Consider the following 17,109-nt stretch of genomic DNA (forward strand, 5'->3'; position numbering starts at 1 on the left):
ATGTCATGTTTAGAGTTCTGACATTGTTGACTAGGCAGTGAGGGACTTAAAAAATTTCAACAGAAGACTATAATAAATATAACTAGGTTTTGAAAGATAAATAAATAAATAAAATCTTTAAAAAAGTAGATCTATTCAGTTTTTAATTTTAATTGTATTTTTATAGAAACCCCTGAAAGGTTAAATTTAAAAGCAGGCAAATAAAACAATTTTAAAAATAACTGATTAAAAATGTAATTGGTTCTCAATTTTTCTGTCTACAAAAATCAATGGCTGGAAGCAAACAGAAAATTGAAACATGGTTCGATGGCATTGGAGTCAGAACGCTGTGTTGCTCACAAGGAGAACATCTCCTAACCCTGGTTTCCCCCTATGTTCAAGGACAAGCATGGAGGCAAACCCTGTGGTGGGCAGCGCCTTACTCTGGGAGCGTCACTGATGGAAACTGCTTCTGAAGTTGACTGTGGAGTTTCGAAAACTGCTCAAATGACTTTTCTGTCAGGCTTGTTTCGTTGTTCCTGTGTGTCACCTGGATTAGATACAGCTGCAGGAAATAAATAGACAAAAATCAAGAGACAGCAATATCAACCTTGTGATACCTTCTAAAATCTCCTTACGTGTAACCAAACAAAGCACGCATCTTTGTGCAAAAAAAAAAATCATCATGGAAGCGAAGAGATGTACTGGCAAAGTCACATGTGAATGCAGTATATAACGATATAATCTTGTGTGCTGGGAAAAGACCGCCTAATTTCTGCTCTACTTGTGGACCCTCTTAAGTAGCTCCTGATGTATCTTCTACCACTGGCAGAGTCTGTTCTCTTTGATGGTTCTCTTCTAATAGCTCTGGTTGTTATGATTTCTCCTTGGAACATCCTCCATGGTGGCACTTCTGCTCAAACTGTCACTGATATTTCATTTGCGTAGTAAAAACAAAAATCACAGTTTGAGGAAGGGTGTGTAACAGTGAACTGGAGTCTGAGATAAAGTCAAATGATATTTAAGTCAAGATGACAGACTGGAGACTTACAGCATGAGTTTTCTTGCTGAACCTTAAAATTGTCGCTCTTTGAATCGACCTGGCTGAACTCAGCGTACAGGATTTTGGGGACAAATCTTGGGAAGTAGCTTTGGCAGGGCTTACAGTCATCATTTGTGCAAGTGTGTGAATCAAGTTGTTCAATTTAACAGGGAAGCATTCCAGACTTTCTTTGATTTTCCTAGGGAAATTAAAGAGAAAAGATAATGAGTTACATTTGCTTGAATTGAGTCATTTCACTGAAAATTTGGTTCTTTGTGTTTGTTAGATGTGGGGAAAAAGTCAAGAATCAAAGATGTTTATTTGGAGTTCAGCAATTAAAACCTATTTTTATAAACTTCAAGTTCACATTGAATTGTTAGCAAACATAAAACAGACTTTCATGGTGAAATATAAAGCTGTAATTATAATTTGTATTTTAACTTTTTTAGATTTATTTTCTATTTTTAGAAATAACATTTTAAAATTTAATTTTTGTTTATAATTACTTAAAGTATTTACATGAATACAGACATTAAATCTTTTAAAAAATGTGTATTTCAAGAAGCTCAGGTTCTATCCCTGTATTGTCTCTGTTATTCCTTCCTGTATATTTAAAAAATTTTAAATTACGGGTTGACTTTCATTATTTTTATTTTTATTTTTTTAAAGCTTTTATTTGTTTGTTTTTAGACAGAGGGGAAGGGAGGGAGAAAGAGAGGCAGAGAAACATCAATGTGTGGTTGCTTCTTGCACGCCCCCAGATGGGGAACCTGGCCCGCAACCCAGGCATGTGCCCTGACTGGGAATCAAAAGAGCGACCCTTTGGTTCAGAGGCCAGCGCCCGATCCACTGAGCCACACCAGGCAGGGCTCATTATTATGTTTTCTAATTTTTATTTTTGTATGTATTTGTGTCCTTCTTTGCACAATAGTTGTGCCCAACTATTGTACAAAAAGTTGCATATTATAATACTATATCTAATATGCATGTATTTTATATGAAATGTTTTTCATTCTCTGGTCTCTTTTTGTTTTTGTTTTTTTGGTGTGTCTCTACTTCCTAAAAATTAATTTTTTTGTATTTAAGGAGGTTTGCAATTGTATTCTAATGGTATAACAAATATCTTTTTTAAAATATTTTTTATTTAATTATTGTTCAAGTACAGTTTTCTGTCTTTTACTCCCATCCCAGCCTGCACCCCGCCCCCAGTGCTCCCCACCTCCCTCCCATTTCCATCCCATGTGTCCTTTATACTTGTTCCTGTGAATCCTTCCCCTTTGCCCCTGAAATTCCCTCCCATCTCCCCTCTGGTCCCTGTCTGCCTGTTCTCTATTTCAGAGTCTTTGGTTATATTTTGCTTGCTTGTTTGTTTTGTTGTTTAGGTTCCTGTTAAAGGTGAGATCATATGGTATTTGTCTTTCACCTCCAGGCTTATTTCACTCAGCATAATGATTTCCAGTTCCATCCATGATGTTGCAAAGGGTAGGAGCTCCTTCTTTCTTTCTGCTGCATAAACTTCCATTGTGTAAATGTGCCATAGTTTTTGGATTCATTCATTTACTGATGGGCACCTAGGTTGCTTCCAACTCTTGGCTATTGTAAATTGTGCTGCTATAAACATTGGGGTGCATAGGTTCTTTTGGATTGGTGTTTCAGGGTTCTTAGGATATAATCCTAGCAGTGGAATTGATGGGTCAAAAGGCACATTTATTTTTAGTTTTCTTAGAAAATTCCATACTGTTTTCCATAATGGTTGTACCAGTCTGTAATCCCACCAACAGTGAATTAAAATCCCCTTTTCCTCACAACCTCTCCAATATTTGTTGTTTGTTGCTTTATGATGGCCATTCTGACCCGTGTAAAGTGGTATCTCATTGAGGTTTTAATTTGCATCTCTCTGATGGCTAGCAATATTGAGCATCTTTTCATGTGTCTTTATACAATGCTCCTTACCCATTTACACCTCTTCTTCTCCAGTATCTAATTTTCAGGGTTGTCCATTTTATCCCAGTTAATACTATAAAGCAAACAGTATGCTTATTCTACTATTTATATGTGCTTTTTATCCCACTTTTTTTTTTTATACTAGCAGTTTTTACACTATACATACTATGCATTGTCTCTTCTAACTATCATTAAATCCCAACCAGTCCTTATGTTTACATCACTCAGTCATTTTGACAATCTGAAGGTAATTGCTCCAGTATGCTCAAGGAAATAAGTTTCTGAGTCTTCGGTGTTCATAATAGTTTGTGGCCTTCATACTTCAAAATCAATTTGGCTAGATGCAACATTTTTGTCTCAAATTTTCTTTTTTTCAGTGCCATAAAAATATTATTCCTTTTTCTTCTGGAATAAAAGGTTACTACCCAAGCCCTGATCAGGTAGCTTAGCTGGTTACCCTGATATGATAAGGTTGTGGGTTCAATCCCAGGTCAGGGTACATGCAAGAATCAACCCATGAATGTATTAATAAGTTGAAGGAAAAAATCAGTGTTTTCCTCTCTCTCAAAAAAAATCAATTAAAAAAAGTTACTATCCAAAACTACAATGACATAATGAACTTCTTTTCTTTATAAAGGAATTATTTTTTTGCCTAGACGCTTAAAGAAAGTTTATTTTTCTTTGAAGTTCAATAGTTTTTCTAAAATATATTTAAGTTTGGTAATTCTAGGTATTTTTTCTTAATATGCAATGCATCTTTCAATATGTAATTTTGTCTTTTGATTTTCTAGAACATTTGAAAAATTTATTTTAATAGTTGATGATATATGAGTTTTATCTCAATTTTAACAATATATCTACATGTTCTTTTGAAATTTGTATTGACAGTCATATAATCTGAAAACAATGGAGATTTTTGTCACCATTTGTACTGCTAAAACATCCAGTTCAGTGTTAATTAGAAGTGGTGACAGCAAGGTTTGTTCCTGATTACAAAGGAAACCCTTTCATTGTTATAGCATTAAGTATAACATTTTCTGTAGGTTTTTAGCTATAAGTTAAGGACATTTCTTGATATTTATGAAGAGTTTTTCAAAATGAATGATTCTAAATTTTATTAACTGCATTTTTGGCATCTATTGAGGTGATCAATAGAATCACCTTTTCAAATGGAAAAGGACAATAAAACAAAGCTTAAATACAGAGCATTGCGATCAAATAGAAGTCACTATTTTTTCCTGATATTAATGGAAATGCTTGTAATTTTTCAGTTTTAAAAGTATGATGTCCCCCACCAGCACTAAGACAGAAAACTGTACTTGAACAAGAATTAAATAAAAATAAAAATTAAAAAAGAAGAAAACTATGAACAATAAAATGACAATAACTCTAAAAAAGTATGATGTCTAAGTTTCTTTCTGTTCTGTGCTTACTGAAATTTTCTAAGAGAAATGAGTGTTAAGTATAACCAAGCACTGCTTTCTCTCCAGTAGGCTTTTATCAAAATTGCTGTGCCTTCTTTACAACTTATCTGCCATGTCCCCAATGTTAACAATGTAGTTCAGTAATGTTTAATAATCGTCCCCTCAGTCTCAGAAAACTTCAAGCCCATTTATCTTATTCTGGACTTAGGCTCTTTTGAATACATTTAAAAGTTTTCCATTATTATACATCAATCCAGGTGAAAATTTGCTAAGAAAGTTAAAATATGACTGATCATTATTCATTTCCGCAGTGTTCGTTTTTTCTAAAGATATTCTTTAAATTAATGGGGATATATATAGTGCAGTATACAACATTGTTTCTTTATTGGTAAATACAAGAACATAATAATAATAGAGATAGTAGTAATCATGACTTACGGAGACCCTACCATTCATTCATTCATTCATTCATTCATTCAACTAATATTTACTGAACATACTATTGTGCTGGGGTGGAAAGCTCTTGATGACAACATGTACTCATTTCTTATGAAGATAGGCCTAGGAACCACAAACCTAAGTTCTGATATACTCACCCTCACAAAATATCAACTATGTTTATACCTTCTTCACACATTACCCAACAGTTAAGATGTAAGAAGACTGGAGAAGAAGGTTAAGCTTTTACAATAAACCTATGTAGTTTTAGGACAGACTTTTACCTAAAGTGACTTCCATCTCCTATCTCTTGGGTGGCAGATTAGTAAGTCAAATCAAAGAGTGCTATTATACACGACTCAACGTGGTGTCCCAAGAGCAGTGAATTTTAGGCCTCTGTGAGGATTTTTTTGTTAACAGTAGCAGCTTTCTGGGTTATTTTGTTTAATTGCAGCATCGGCAAGATTACGCTTTGAGTATCCTTATATTACAGGTCCCAAGCAGCAGCTGGAAGGTTGCAGTTCTTAAATTTCCTAGGGGAAACCTCAAGGCCATCTTGATAAATGCTTCCAACTCCCTGCTAGGCACTATTCTCTGTGCTGGGACTAGATGAGAAGGAGAGAAATCAGGTTTCTGCCCTGAGGGAATGTACATCTTTTGGCAGGCCCTGCACAATACCTTATGTTAATCTCTTCCTCCTTAGAGGAAAGCAGTGTAATTATTTTAGCAATAGATAAGAAAGACCAAGATAGGTGAAATGGTACCAAAGGGGACCTCATCCAGAAAGTAGTAATCAAAAATTCCAACTTAGGTTTATCACGTTCATACTACACAAATATTATCTCAGAAATATTACTACCAGTGAAGTAACGAAATAAGTGTGTAAGAGCCCCAAAGGTAGCAAACTACATGTAGAGATCACAAGAGAGAACAAATGTGTAAATTATGGTTCTGTGAAAACTGAAATGAGGTAAACTCTCTTGAAATCCTACAAAAGAGATATTTGATAAAGATTAAGAAGAGGCACTTTAGGGTTTCTTTTCTTTCTTTTTCTCTTCTCCTGCTTCGTAGCTTAGGACTTAGCTTTACAAACAAAACAAGCTTTGCTGTTTTCCCAGTCTAAGTTTCAAATCTTTAGAATTCATCTCCAACTCAGCAAGTCTTCTGCAAACCTCAGGGCGGGCACCTAACTCCGCTTACAAACCAGAGTGTTCCAGGTTCCAGGGCCTTGACTATGGATGAGTAATTCTTATCAATTTCTTATGACAGCTCTTTACAAAAATTGGCCAAATCAAAGCAAATGGAATAAAGGAACTAAGGGTAGGTGGATGGACTGGCCTTGTTATGTATTGGCAATGTGCCAGTTAACACAATATCCCAGGTTACTATCCTCCCTTCCCAAAGACAGCTTGTTTTAGTGATGATATTAAAATAAAATTGTCTGCAAGGCAAGAAATCTTAACATGCAGTAATAGAAAAACAAATGGTGATAAATGGTGTTATGATTAAGTTAATAAAATCTTTAACATACGAAAATACATTTAGAAATCGTAGATAATTTCAGTCCTGTTGTTGTTACATCCCTGGAACACGGCAATGCCAGGTGATGAGCCGGGCCAGGCACCCCGGGAGGACCGGCTGGTGCGCGCAGCTGCTGGGACCTAACGGCTGTTGTGCAGGTGCCATCTGGACCGTCCAGCTTTTTACACTAACCATTTCTGGTGCTCTCGGTGTGTATATTAAACCTTTCAAGTGCCTTTAACCTTTAGACTGATAGACTCCCAAAGAGTTTAAAGAATCTTTTTTTTTTCATCTAAGGTGTATCCTGACTTGATATGTAGGCAAATTGAGCCTAATTCAACAATAGAGATTTCCTTATTTCCAAAATGTCAAACAGCCACTGAGCTCTCAAACATCGTGCTGAGGGTGCTCAGCCACCAAATTGAGGAGGCACAGTGTTCTAAAAGCTGTTGTACCTGCACTTAAAAAATGTACCTTATAGGCCCTGGCTGGTATGGCTCAGTGGATTGAGTGCAGGCCTGTGAACCAAAGCATCACTGGTTTGATTCCCAGTCAGGGCAGATGCCTGAGTTGTGGGCCACATCCCCAGTAGGGGGTGTGCCAGAGGCAACCATACATTGGTGTTTCATTCCTTTTCTCCCTTCCTTCCCCATCTCTCTAAAATAAATATAAATAAAATCTTTAAAAAAATTTACCTTATAGAGCCAATTTAATTCAGATCAATTCTTATAATTAAACTTTAAAAATGGAGACTCACAATGAAAGGAAAAATTTCACTTTACACTTTCTTTTGCAGCTGCTTTGCTAATTTAGGAAAGTTGGACACCTTTAAATCCTCTAGATTCTGGTTTTTCTTTTTCTTTTTTTTGGGGGGGGCATTTATTTAAGCAGATATCAATGATTAAGGCAGAGGAAAATTTTGACTTTCATTTGTGGAAATACAATAATTAATGAGATGACAATTTACGAAAAACTAAAAAAGCATCAAGAAAATTTAATGATTAAAGAACCCAGGGATCTGTATCCCTGTCCCAGCCTCTCAGTCTTGGAATGAAACCAGGTAGAAAGTCATTGCTCTGTGTTTCACGACAGTGGGCACAAAGAGTCTTGTCTTATGTAACCGCGAGAGATAAATAAGGAGGAAAGAGGAACACTGGGGTTTTCTGGCGCTGTGTCTGTGCACCCTGGGCGGCACAGGGGCTCTGGCTCCTTTGGCTGTGAGGTGGAGCCTGGGAACACTCTCTCTGGGTGTCATGGACATTTCCAATGGCTTCACCGTTGTTCCTGTTGGGATAGTCACTGTGCCTGCTCTGCCCAGTGGCCCCTTAGAACTAAGACTATTCTCTCTGAAGCTCAATGTTCAGAGAAGCTCTAGTTTGTTCTCTGTGAAGGGATGGCCCGTGGTAGGAGTATAGACAGGGCAGAGAATCAACAATACCTTTGTTTGAGGACCCTGGCCCATACGGCCAAAGGCAACTTGTTAAGTCAAAGGATCGCCCCTCTCCTGTGTTTATACTAGAGAATACTGGCCAGTGAACAAACAGAAGTAGAATATGACAGAGAAATGAGCAGAGTAGAAGATCTTGTTTCGCATTAGAAACTAGCCAGATCCTACTGGCTTCTGGGGTTTGTTAGGCTGCAGTTTGAGTCTGTGTATATCCCTTTTCCCAAGGATATCATAGACTCTCTGGTTCTTGCTACCAAAACACCTCACTAATGCAAGCTATTTGTTTTTGAGGTTTGGAGTTTTGTTTTGCTTCAAATTACTTTCAATTTCAACGGAAGAACAAGAGTTCTTATACTTACTGAACCAAAAACCTGTGTGGCAGACCAAATGAAATACGGGGAAACCATGAAATATTTCCTCTCACATTTTTGGAGCAGGAAATGGATGAAGTGAAAAGCATAATCTGTATGTGGGAGGGGGGGGTTAGGCAGGGAAGCTTATGCTTAATGATCCTGCCCGAGCTGTGAAATAGGTTATCTGTTTCTAAGGACAGCTAACCCGAGGTTTGAAAGAGATTGAAAATTCTGAAATAACCCGTTTGGACAGCATTTTAATGGATGGCTGCCTTTGGTGCCTTGCAGTGGGCCCAGCAGAGACATTACATGAGAGTAGTATCCATTTGCAGGGACTGAGTCATGATATTTTCTCGGTTGCATTCACCAGCACGCCGCTGAAAGGGGAGTAGAAAAAATTACGGGAAGCAGAGGGGACAGTTGGCAATTACGTGGAAAACCTTTGTGGCCAGCAAAATGATTTTATATTCATTTTTTGTAAATGGCATTAATTGTCATACAGTTTTCAATGCCACATGGGGTACAATACCCTTTGAAACTCTTATTGCCAGCTTTTAACTCAGAATGTGAATCGCTAGGAGTCAGGGAGGACCCTGTATTATTCATAAGCAGAGTAGTCCCTTGGAGAGGCAAGAAAATCCATTTCTTTCTTTCAAGTCTCAAACAGGGTCAAGAATGGCACCTCTTAATGCAAATACTGCAGTCAGGACTAAGGCATTTCAGGCGGCAACACATGCCGTGTCTCAGATGACTTAGTCTCCATTCAGGACCCAAATCTGCCAGCCTAGTGGTAGGGGGGGAAGGGGGGACTGGATTTTCTTGTCTTGTTTTTATCTGTGTCTTAGCAGTGACATCAGGATAAACAGTGGCATAAAACACTTTTAACCTATCAGAACAGAGAGGACAAGGAGTTTAAATATACAGGGGACCCCATATGCAGGTAGACTTAAAGACGTTGCTTGAAGCATGAAGACCAGGGCTGGATCCATTACAGAACTTGGTTACTTTTTTGGTAAATTATATGCACTGATGTTTACACTTCAAGTTTCTCCTGGACTTTAGAAATGCATGTGATGTCAGAGAAGGCAGCTTAAGATAATATTATTTACACAGAAAAGTAAACACGTATACATCATTTTTAACATTTATTTAAATCTTGTCATTTAAAGCTCCCATTATTGTTTTTAATTAATGGAGATATAGCTATAAATGTACTCTACCCATTATTTAAGTATTTTTCCATTGTTTAACTATTGAAAAAGAAATATTGTATAATATTGTATAATATTGTATAATTTGATTAAATTTTAAAATATCTAAATAAGAAAGAGATTTTAAGTAACTTTATTTTAAGGGTAAAACATCACGGTCACAGTCACTTGAGCTTTCTTGGATTTCCATAGCAAGTCCCTCACGGTACTGGACGGGATGTGCCCTAGAAAATGTTCTTAACACCTGATCTGCACATACCAGGGAACTCAGAGAAAAGCTGAGAAGACACGCTCAAAGCAAATTAAATTGTATCTAAAAACAAAGGCACACAATTGAGACTTTAAGATAAAACACAGTACCATGATAGGCTCTTGGAAGTCGAAGGGAGAGTGAGTCTCCGGGGAGATTTCTCTGAGAAAAAAAGGGAAAAATTATAAAGAGTTTCAAGACATCTGGTAATGGGCCAAAGCAGAAAAAGAAGGAAGGTGACTGCTTTAGGTGACACTAGTCAAAGCGTCCCATGGGGGCACTTTGGGAAGCAATTATACAGAGCCTGAGTCAAGCACCCCAGGGACAGCCGGTGCTGCGCAGAGAGAGGAATTCCAGGGAGGGACTTCTGTCTTCCAGCAAGACGTGGGATATTTGGGAAGACAAGACTGATGCCCGAGGAAGGGTGTGGGATCTGCTTCGGTGACACTGCAGCCAACGTGGGTTCCAAGAACCTCGAGGAAACTGGTCTGAAGTGTGCAGCAGCTGGTCTCCTGGAGCCTGCAAGACCCTGTGCTCTGAAACATGACCCTCCAACAGCCTCTCCCCGACTACCCGCCCCCCCCACCCCAAATCGTGACTCTCTTGTAAACTGTGTCCTTTGGCAATCCTTTAACTTCTCTGGGGTCTCGATTTTTCTAATCTAAAAATGTAGATAAAGATGATGTTACCTCCCAGACTTGTTGCGATGATTAAATAAGTTAACATACGGAAAGCACTGAGAGCAGGGGCTAGTGCACAAGAAGTTTTGTGCTAAATATTAGCCCTCTTATATGCCTTTTATATACTGAATGTTCAATGTTTAAATTGTATTTTCTGCTAAACTCTTTAATATAGTTTAGGAGAAATGGAGTTTGTTTTATGTTCGGATATTTTTAGAGGTGGGACTCTCTCTCCTGCTTTACTTGAGAGAAATTGATGTAATCAACAAAGATATTAATTAAGGTGATATACAGATAGTAAAAAATTCAGTAGTAAAGTAAGTATAGTGTGAAAAGTACATGTTTTGTTGAATTATAGAGGGAAAGACCAGTCAGTACTAGAATAACTTGAGAAGGTTTTGTGGATAAGGTTGTAGGTGTCCAGAACATCAAGGGTTGACTAGGATGGAAGTTGGATCAGACTCCCCCGTCTAGTTCATTAATTTTAGATTCTTTGGGAACATTTCTGATGAGGCTAGGGATGCAAGTTAAATACATGAAGCAGGAATGAATGTAGGCTGAAAAAGTGATCTACTCAGAAGATGATCCACAATAATAAAGTGGTGGTGGATAAACATTCATAAAGGCAACTAAATTATAAGGTCCTCAAAAGTTAGGGGTAGGAAATGGCCAAAGACAATAATTGAACAGAAAAACAACCTGCCCTAATTAGATGACTAGATGCCTTTTAAGTTTGCAGTGGAGAACAAGTTCTTTACTATGAATTTCTCAAAAGAAGTTTAATTAAAAGAGCATACTACATAACACCGGAAAGCTGGAAAATTAGCCTGGCAGAAAGTATGTGGAGGGCTATATGCTAGCTCACTGCCAGGAGGTGGTTGGCTTCGGATCTACTTCCAGTATTAGTTCAAGTTCTCTTGAATGAAGATGGGAGATGAGTCAACCCAGGCCAGCTCACCCATATCTAAGATTCCGCTCTTTACAGCTGGGGGTGGGTGGGATGAAACTGGGGGTGCTGGGGGATAGGACTCAGGCTGATGAACAAAGCACATTTACATTTTTCCTTTGGTCAGGGCCCCAAAGAGCTTTTTCTTTTCCGAAGTATATATATTTTTTCCTTTTTATAGTAATAGGAGGAACTATTTGTAAATTGTGGCACTATAATTGTTCTGTCCCAGCAATGACACAGCACGGTATTGTCTCAGAGATGAAAGTCATGAGTTTATATCTCATCATAAATCTCTTTTTCCAAATGGTTCTTCTGGACATAGTTCAAGTAGAACAACCAATTTATTTTCGTCAGCCCTTGCTCTTTTCAGTGACCTGTTATTGAGCAACGTGTTGGATGCAGAGTCTTGTTACCGAACACCGGTGTGCGATGGAAGCACCGGCGTCCCCATTGCCGTTTTCCACCCCTTGGGAATGCGGACGCAAATGTTGGAATGATAGTTTCATTCCAACGACTGTTCACACCAAAATCATCTCAGATATGAAGCATGTGTGCACACACGCAGGAATACACACTCACACGTTCACGGCCAGCTCTACCTGGTAAAATGACTTGTTGCTTCCAGGTCTGTGTCTTGCGGACGAAGGTTATTGTACACATATTTCAGGTCTTGGATTCCACTTAGCTCTGGTAGCCCCGCATGTAGCATCTGGGCAAACGAAACATATAAAGAAACAAACAAACAAACACCCCTCAGAATAAATGTAAATGAAATCTTAGTTGGTTAAGTTTGGTTAAACTTACTTGGTTAATTCTACAAATGCACAGCAACGAAGTTACATAGCAATGCCTTTCCAGTTGTAAACGTGAAAACTATGTTCATGGTTTTTTAACCTGCCATATTTATCAGTAGAGGCAACATGAGTAATAATGAAATTAAAAACCAATGAAGTTGTCAGTGAATTTACAGAATAATAATTTAACTTTATCATAAACTGTTGAAGTAAGCATGAGAGTATTATTTATCCCTATATTGTCTCCTTGTATAAGAGGCATATTCAGCATGGGACAGCAGAAATAATGTGTCTAATGTCAGAAAATCTGGATCCAACATTAAAATCTGAATGATCTTGAGAAAGTCTTTTAGCCTCTTTGAACCTCCATTTTCTCAGTTTCTTTCTTTCTTTCTTTTTTTATCTTTCTTTCTTTCCTTCTTTCTTTCTTTTCTTTCTTTCTTTCTTTCTTTCTTTCTTTCTTTCTTTCTTTCTCTCTTTCTTATACGTTTTTAACATTAAATTTATTATGGTGACATTGGTTAATAAAATTGCATGTTTCAGATATGCAATTCTGCCTCCTTCCATTACCATTTATACCCCATTTATCTTCCCTTATTTTTATTTTTTTAATCTTTTAATTGTATTTTTTCTTCTTATTTTTAAAGTAGATATAAATACACCCAACCTGTTCTGAGAGAATCAATAGCTAATGAATAAAAAAATAGCTTTGTACTTTATACACTGTTACAAAAAATATACCGCAGTGCTCATTTTAAAGAAGAAAAATTTAACTTCCCCCAAACTGTAATTGAATTATCCAGGTCAAAGGGTGTGTGAGCACATAGAGCATAAAACTTATCCCTCTGGTTCTTGCCTCATGTTCTTCCATCACTCTATGACTCATACTATCAGAACATAATTTTCTCTAGTTAAGCGGTGATTGTATTTATTAAAGGTTATTAAAGCAATGGAATAATTAAAGGTATAATTGTACAAAGGCTCAGGCACTTTTCTGCCAACCTTTAGAAAAGCACTTTGTTTATATAATAGTGTAGGCTGAAGGGATAATACCCTCTGCAGTTATGGGCTAAACTCTTCCAGGAAAAAAAAAATAGATCTCTTTGACATAAATGTGAACTTTGCAAAAAAAAAAAAAAAGAAAAGAAGAGGAATGATGTCATCAGTACCTCTGTGACTAAGGTAATAACTTATTTTCTGCTCTGGAATCGAGGCACTTTTACAGTTGTGGAAAGTCAAGAACAACGCTGCTGATCCTAAAAATAGAGGACAGACTGAGAATATGGTGATGGCAGATGGGCAAAGTTGTGATTGACTTGATGAAGTTCAAGTGAGGAGAGAAATGAATTTGAAACTTTTTTTCTTTTCCTCTTGTTCCTACGCAGGTTGAGGGAAGAGCCCATAGAGATGTACAGGGGAGAGCAAGACATTTTCCATTTTTTCACAGAAAGAAATCCAGGATAGCTTTCTGGAACATAGGGTCTCCTGTAGGTGAGCGACAAGAGATTGGGCTAAAAAGGCAAGTAGGGTAGGATGTTTTAGCAATATAAAAGATTTTGTACTTGATCTTAAAGGCAAGAGAACTCTTTTAGTGTTTTTAAATGGGCAATAAAATAATTGCATTGCATTTTGGAGAGATCATCGTTGTTATTTTATTTTTTTAATCCTCATTTGAGGATATGCTCATTGACCTTAGAGAGAGAGGGAGGGATACAGACAGACAGAGAGAGAGAGACATTAATGTAAAAAAGAAAAACATCAGCTGGTTGCGTCCTGTACATGCCACAACCAGGGATTGAACCTGCAACCTGGGTATGTGTCCTGAACTGGGAACTGAACCCACAGGCTTATGGTGTATAGGATGAGGATCCAAACAATGGAAACACTGGGCCAGGGCTCATTGTTGTTATTTTTAAAATTTACATTTATGTGAGACCAAATAAGAGACTGGATTAAGAGACTATTTAGGAATGAAGATAAGTTACTGAATTTTAAATATAAGTAGAATTGAGAAAACTGGGAGGTTGATTAGGTATATTTGGAGGGCTGGGTGAGGCCTAAACCCTATAGCTGTATGTCCGTAGCATGCAGACAGTGACTGAAGCCATCGAAATGGATCAGGCAGTCCTGGGAAGTTGTCAACAGCCTCTCCTCAAGGGTGATCTAGCAACTCAAATTCATGATATCTAAATTTGAGCGAATTCTCTGGCAAATGTTCCTCCTCTTTCCTGTTTTATCTTGTTTTCACTTCCACCACTGTCCAACTAACTAGAAATTCATATTTTATTTTATTCCTTCTTCTTCCCAATTCCCAGGGTCAATCACTTAATTCTATAAAAGCTACCTCAATAGTCTCTTGTATTCATTCCCCTTTCCATTGAAATTATTGCCCTAGGCCAGTTCCTCATCTTCATTTACTTAGATAACTTAAAAAAGTTTTTTCTAGTTCTCCAACTCCTCCTTGAAACACCACATATCCTCTTGATAAATACAGTTATTGCTTTCTTTATTCTCCAATAATATCTTGGCCCTACCTCTTCCACAGTATGTATTGCTGCCTAAATCTTACTATATTTTGTTTATGTATATGTGTGCAGATTAGATTTTAAGTTCTTTGAGAACATTAACTGGGTTTTTATTCAATGTTGAATTTTCTATATTGTCTAGCATGGTGCCTTGTAAGTAATAGAATTTACAGAATGTCTATGAAATAATAAATGCATAAATAAATGAATGGATGGATGAGTGCATGAACAATACCTAACACTATTAGGCATTGGAAATCTACAAGTAGCAAGTCCAACATTTGACTACTAAACTTAAAATCAACCACAGGGACATATGGTCTGAAAAGCAACAAGAGTCTAGATTAGGCTTTACCTGATCAGTTGTGTACTTAGAGTTCTAGAAACATCTGTGCACTTGTTGAGGCATTTTTCCCCTCTGTCACACTGTGGTTATTCATTTGCAGTAATTTTTCTTTAGATATGAATTGCTTTCTAGTTTTTATGGGTAACCCAAATTCACATGTGTTTGCTTAGGACTCTGTCAAACATTTCCTTGGGAAGTAGATATTGCACTTACCCCTTCCTCTGCCAACATGCATGCACACACACACACATGCACACACTACATGGGTGTTAAGTGCAGCCAGCTTCAAATCAGAAGAACCCCAGCTATCTCCCTAGCACATGGCTGATGACAGGTAGCAAATGCTGACCTTGACCTTGTTGATGTGCTCCATTCCTTAGAGAGAAGGATTTGAGTGCTGTGAATCTGCACATGAGAGTAATGATTGTCTCAGCCTGGGTCCATTTAGCCCACAGAGATGTAGTTCAAGTGTCTCCTCACTTAGCTTTCATGGGTAATAACTTTAATTGCAACTATAGGAAAGGGAAGAAGGAAAAAGTGGCTAGTACGAGTAATGAACAAATAAGTTCTTTTTAAAGGACAGGAACATTATAATTTCTTCTACTTCTATCCTCCTACTAAATCCACATCTATTTTGATAGCTGTGCTTCAGGAAGCAGACAGTCTTCACCACCACAGAGAGAAGTCAGAAAGGTTTCTGCTGGGAAATATATGGTATAATAATGGGTGTGAAAAACATTTTCAACTGGGTGAATGGTCCCTATGTTCTTTGGGAACCTTCCATAATAGCTGATATTGATTTTTTAATGAGAGAAAAGCTGATGAAATACAGGCTTTTATGTTAGTGAATTCAGCCAGCAACACTCTTGAGTCTTCTGCAGATGTTGTGCTTTCAAGCAGGATGGGAATTTCATGGATTATTTTCCCCGGCTTTTTCCAGGAGTAAATAAAAAGGACTGTGGATATCTGGAAACATGCTTCTCTACTGAGGATGAGCTGTTAACTCTATGGTAGACGTACCAAACCCGTATAGCTCCTGGTCACTGACCATTCTTGGAAGATAGAATTTATGACTCATATCAAGTATTTCTTATGTTGTGATTGGGTCATGGTGCAGTACACGGAGTTCTTTTTTAAAGAATTTTATACAGCAAGAGTCAATTTGAGAGAGAATTGAGGGAAATGCAGTTTACCCACATAGATAGAAAATAATCTTTGAAAAGTTTAAACTTGGTTTTTATTTTAAGAAGCTGTAGTACAGAAAGAGTGGTCCTGAAACCTTTACTGATGCTTTGATTATCTACAGAATGCCATGTGAATACTGAGAAGAAGAAAATCAAGAGGTAAATGACCAGAAACAGAGGGAATAACACACTACTCTTTTACACACACAGACACACACATATATTTGTTCATTGGTCTAATTGGTCCACATTGCCTCTGATCTGTTTCGATTTCTGTAACAGTCTAAACCTTAGACTATATGCTTAATCTGAATTAGTATTCTTCACTGGTAAACATTCCTTAGCCTAAAAATCAAGACTTCAATAATTAAAACATAAGGAGTCTTTTTAGATATGTAACATATCGGGAACATTCACTATCTGATTTTACTATTATATTACAAGAATCTTTAAAATAAACAAATGAGCAAAATAGAACCAGAGGCATAGAAACCTGGAACAGACTGATAGCAAACAGAAGAGAGGAGAGAGGGGGACAACGGTGGAAAGGAAGGGAAGGGGTTAGTCAAAGAACATGTGTGACTGACCCATGGACACAGACAATGGTGTGGGGATTGACTGTGGGAGTGAGGGCTGGGTGAAGAAAGGCAAAGGGGAAAAAACTGGGGCAACTGTAATAGAATAACAATAAAAAATTGAAAATATATCATAGGTCGATGTTTTAAATGAAATAAAGTTATATTAACTCTATAATTTAATGATTATTATGACTCACACTAGCAGTTTTCTTTATAGGTAGGTAGAAAAATTGACTAAATAAAATAATAAAGTTAATCAATAATGTTCTGAATCTATTTTTTCAAAAAGCCTTCCTTTCACATCAACATGCTCACTTACTATTGTTCAGCACAATTTTAGTGCCTCCTGAGAAAGAGCATAAACTATATTTGTGCTTTTCTGCTTTAGGTTTATTTTTCAAATGTCTGGCTCAAGTCATACTTAGTATGGTACTTACTCTCATA

At 37.3% G+C, this 17,109-nt stretch overlaps 1 protein-coding gene across 2 annotated transcripts in view; it reads right to left on the reverse strand.

The window, feature by feature from the left end:
- PIK3C2G (phosphatidylinositol-4-phosphate 3-kinase catalytic subunit type 2 gamma) overlaps positions 1-17,109 on the reverse strand; it is a 268,609-nt gene that overhangs the window by 52,667 nt on the left and 198,833 nt on the right. For both annotated transcript variants that reach the window (XM_037033809.1, XM_037033810.1), the window contains 3 exons: positions 11,838-11,947; positions 1,031-1,220; positions 423-544 (listed from right to left, as the gene is read on the reverse strand). In XM_037033809.1, the coding sequence (XP_036889704.1) occupies positions 423-544; positions 1,031-1,220; positions 11,838-11,947 (422 nt within the window). The remainder of the gene's footprint in view (positions 1-422; positions 545-1,030; positions 1,221-11,837; positions 11,948-17,109) is intronic.

This window comes from Sturnira hondurensis, unplaced genomic scaffold, assembly GCF_014824575.4.
Source record: "Sturnira hondurensis isolate 20B ecotype Veracruz unplaced genomic scaffold, ASM1482457v3 Scaffold0021795, whole genome shotgun sequence".
NCBI classification, from domain to species: Eukaryota; Metazoa; Chordata; class Mammalia; order Chiroptera; family Phyllostomidae; genus Sturnira; species Sturnira hondurensis.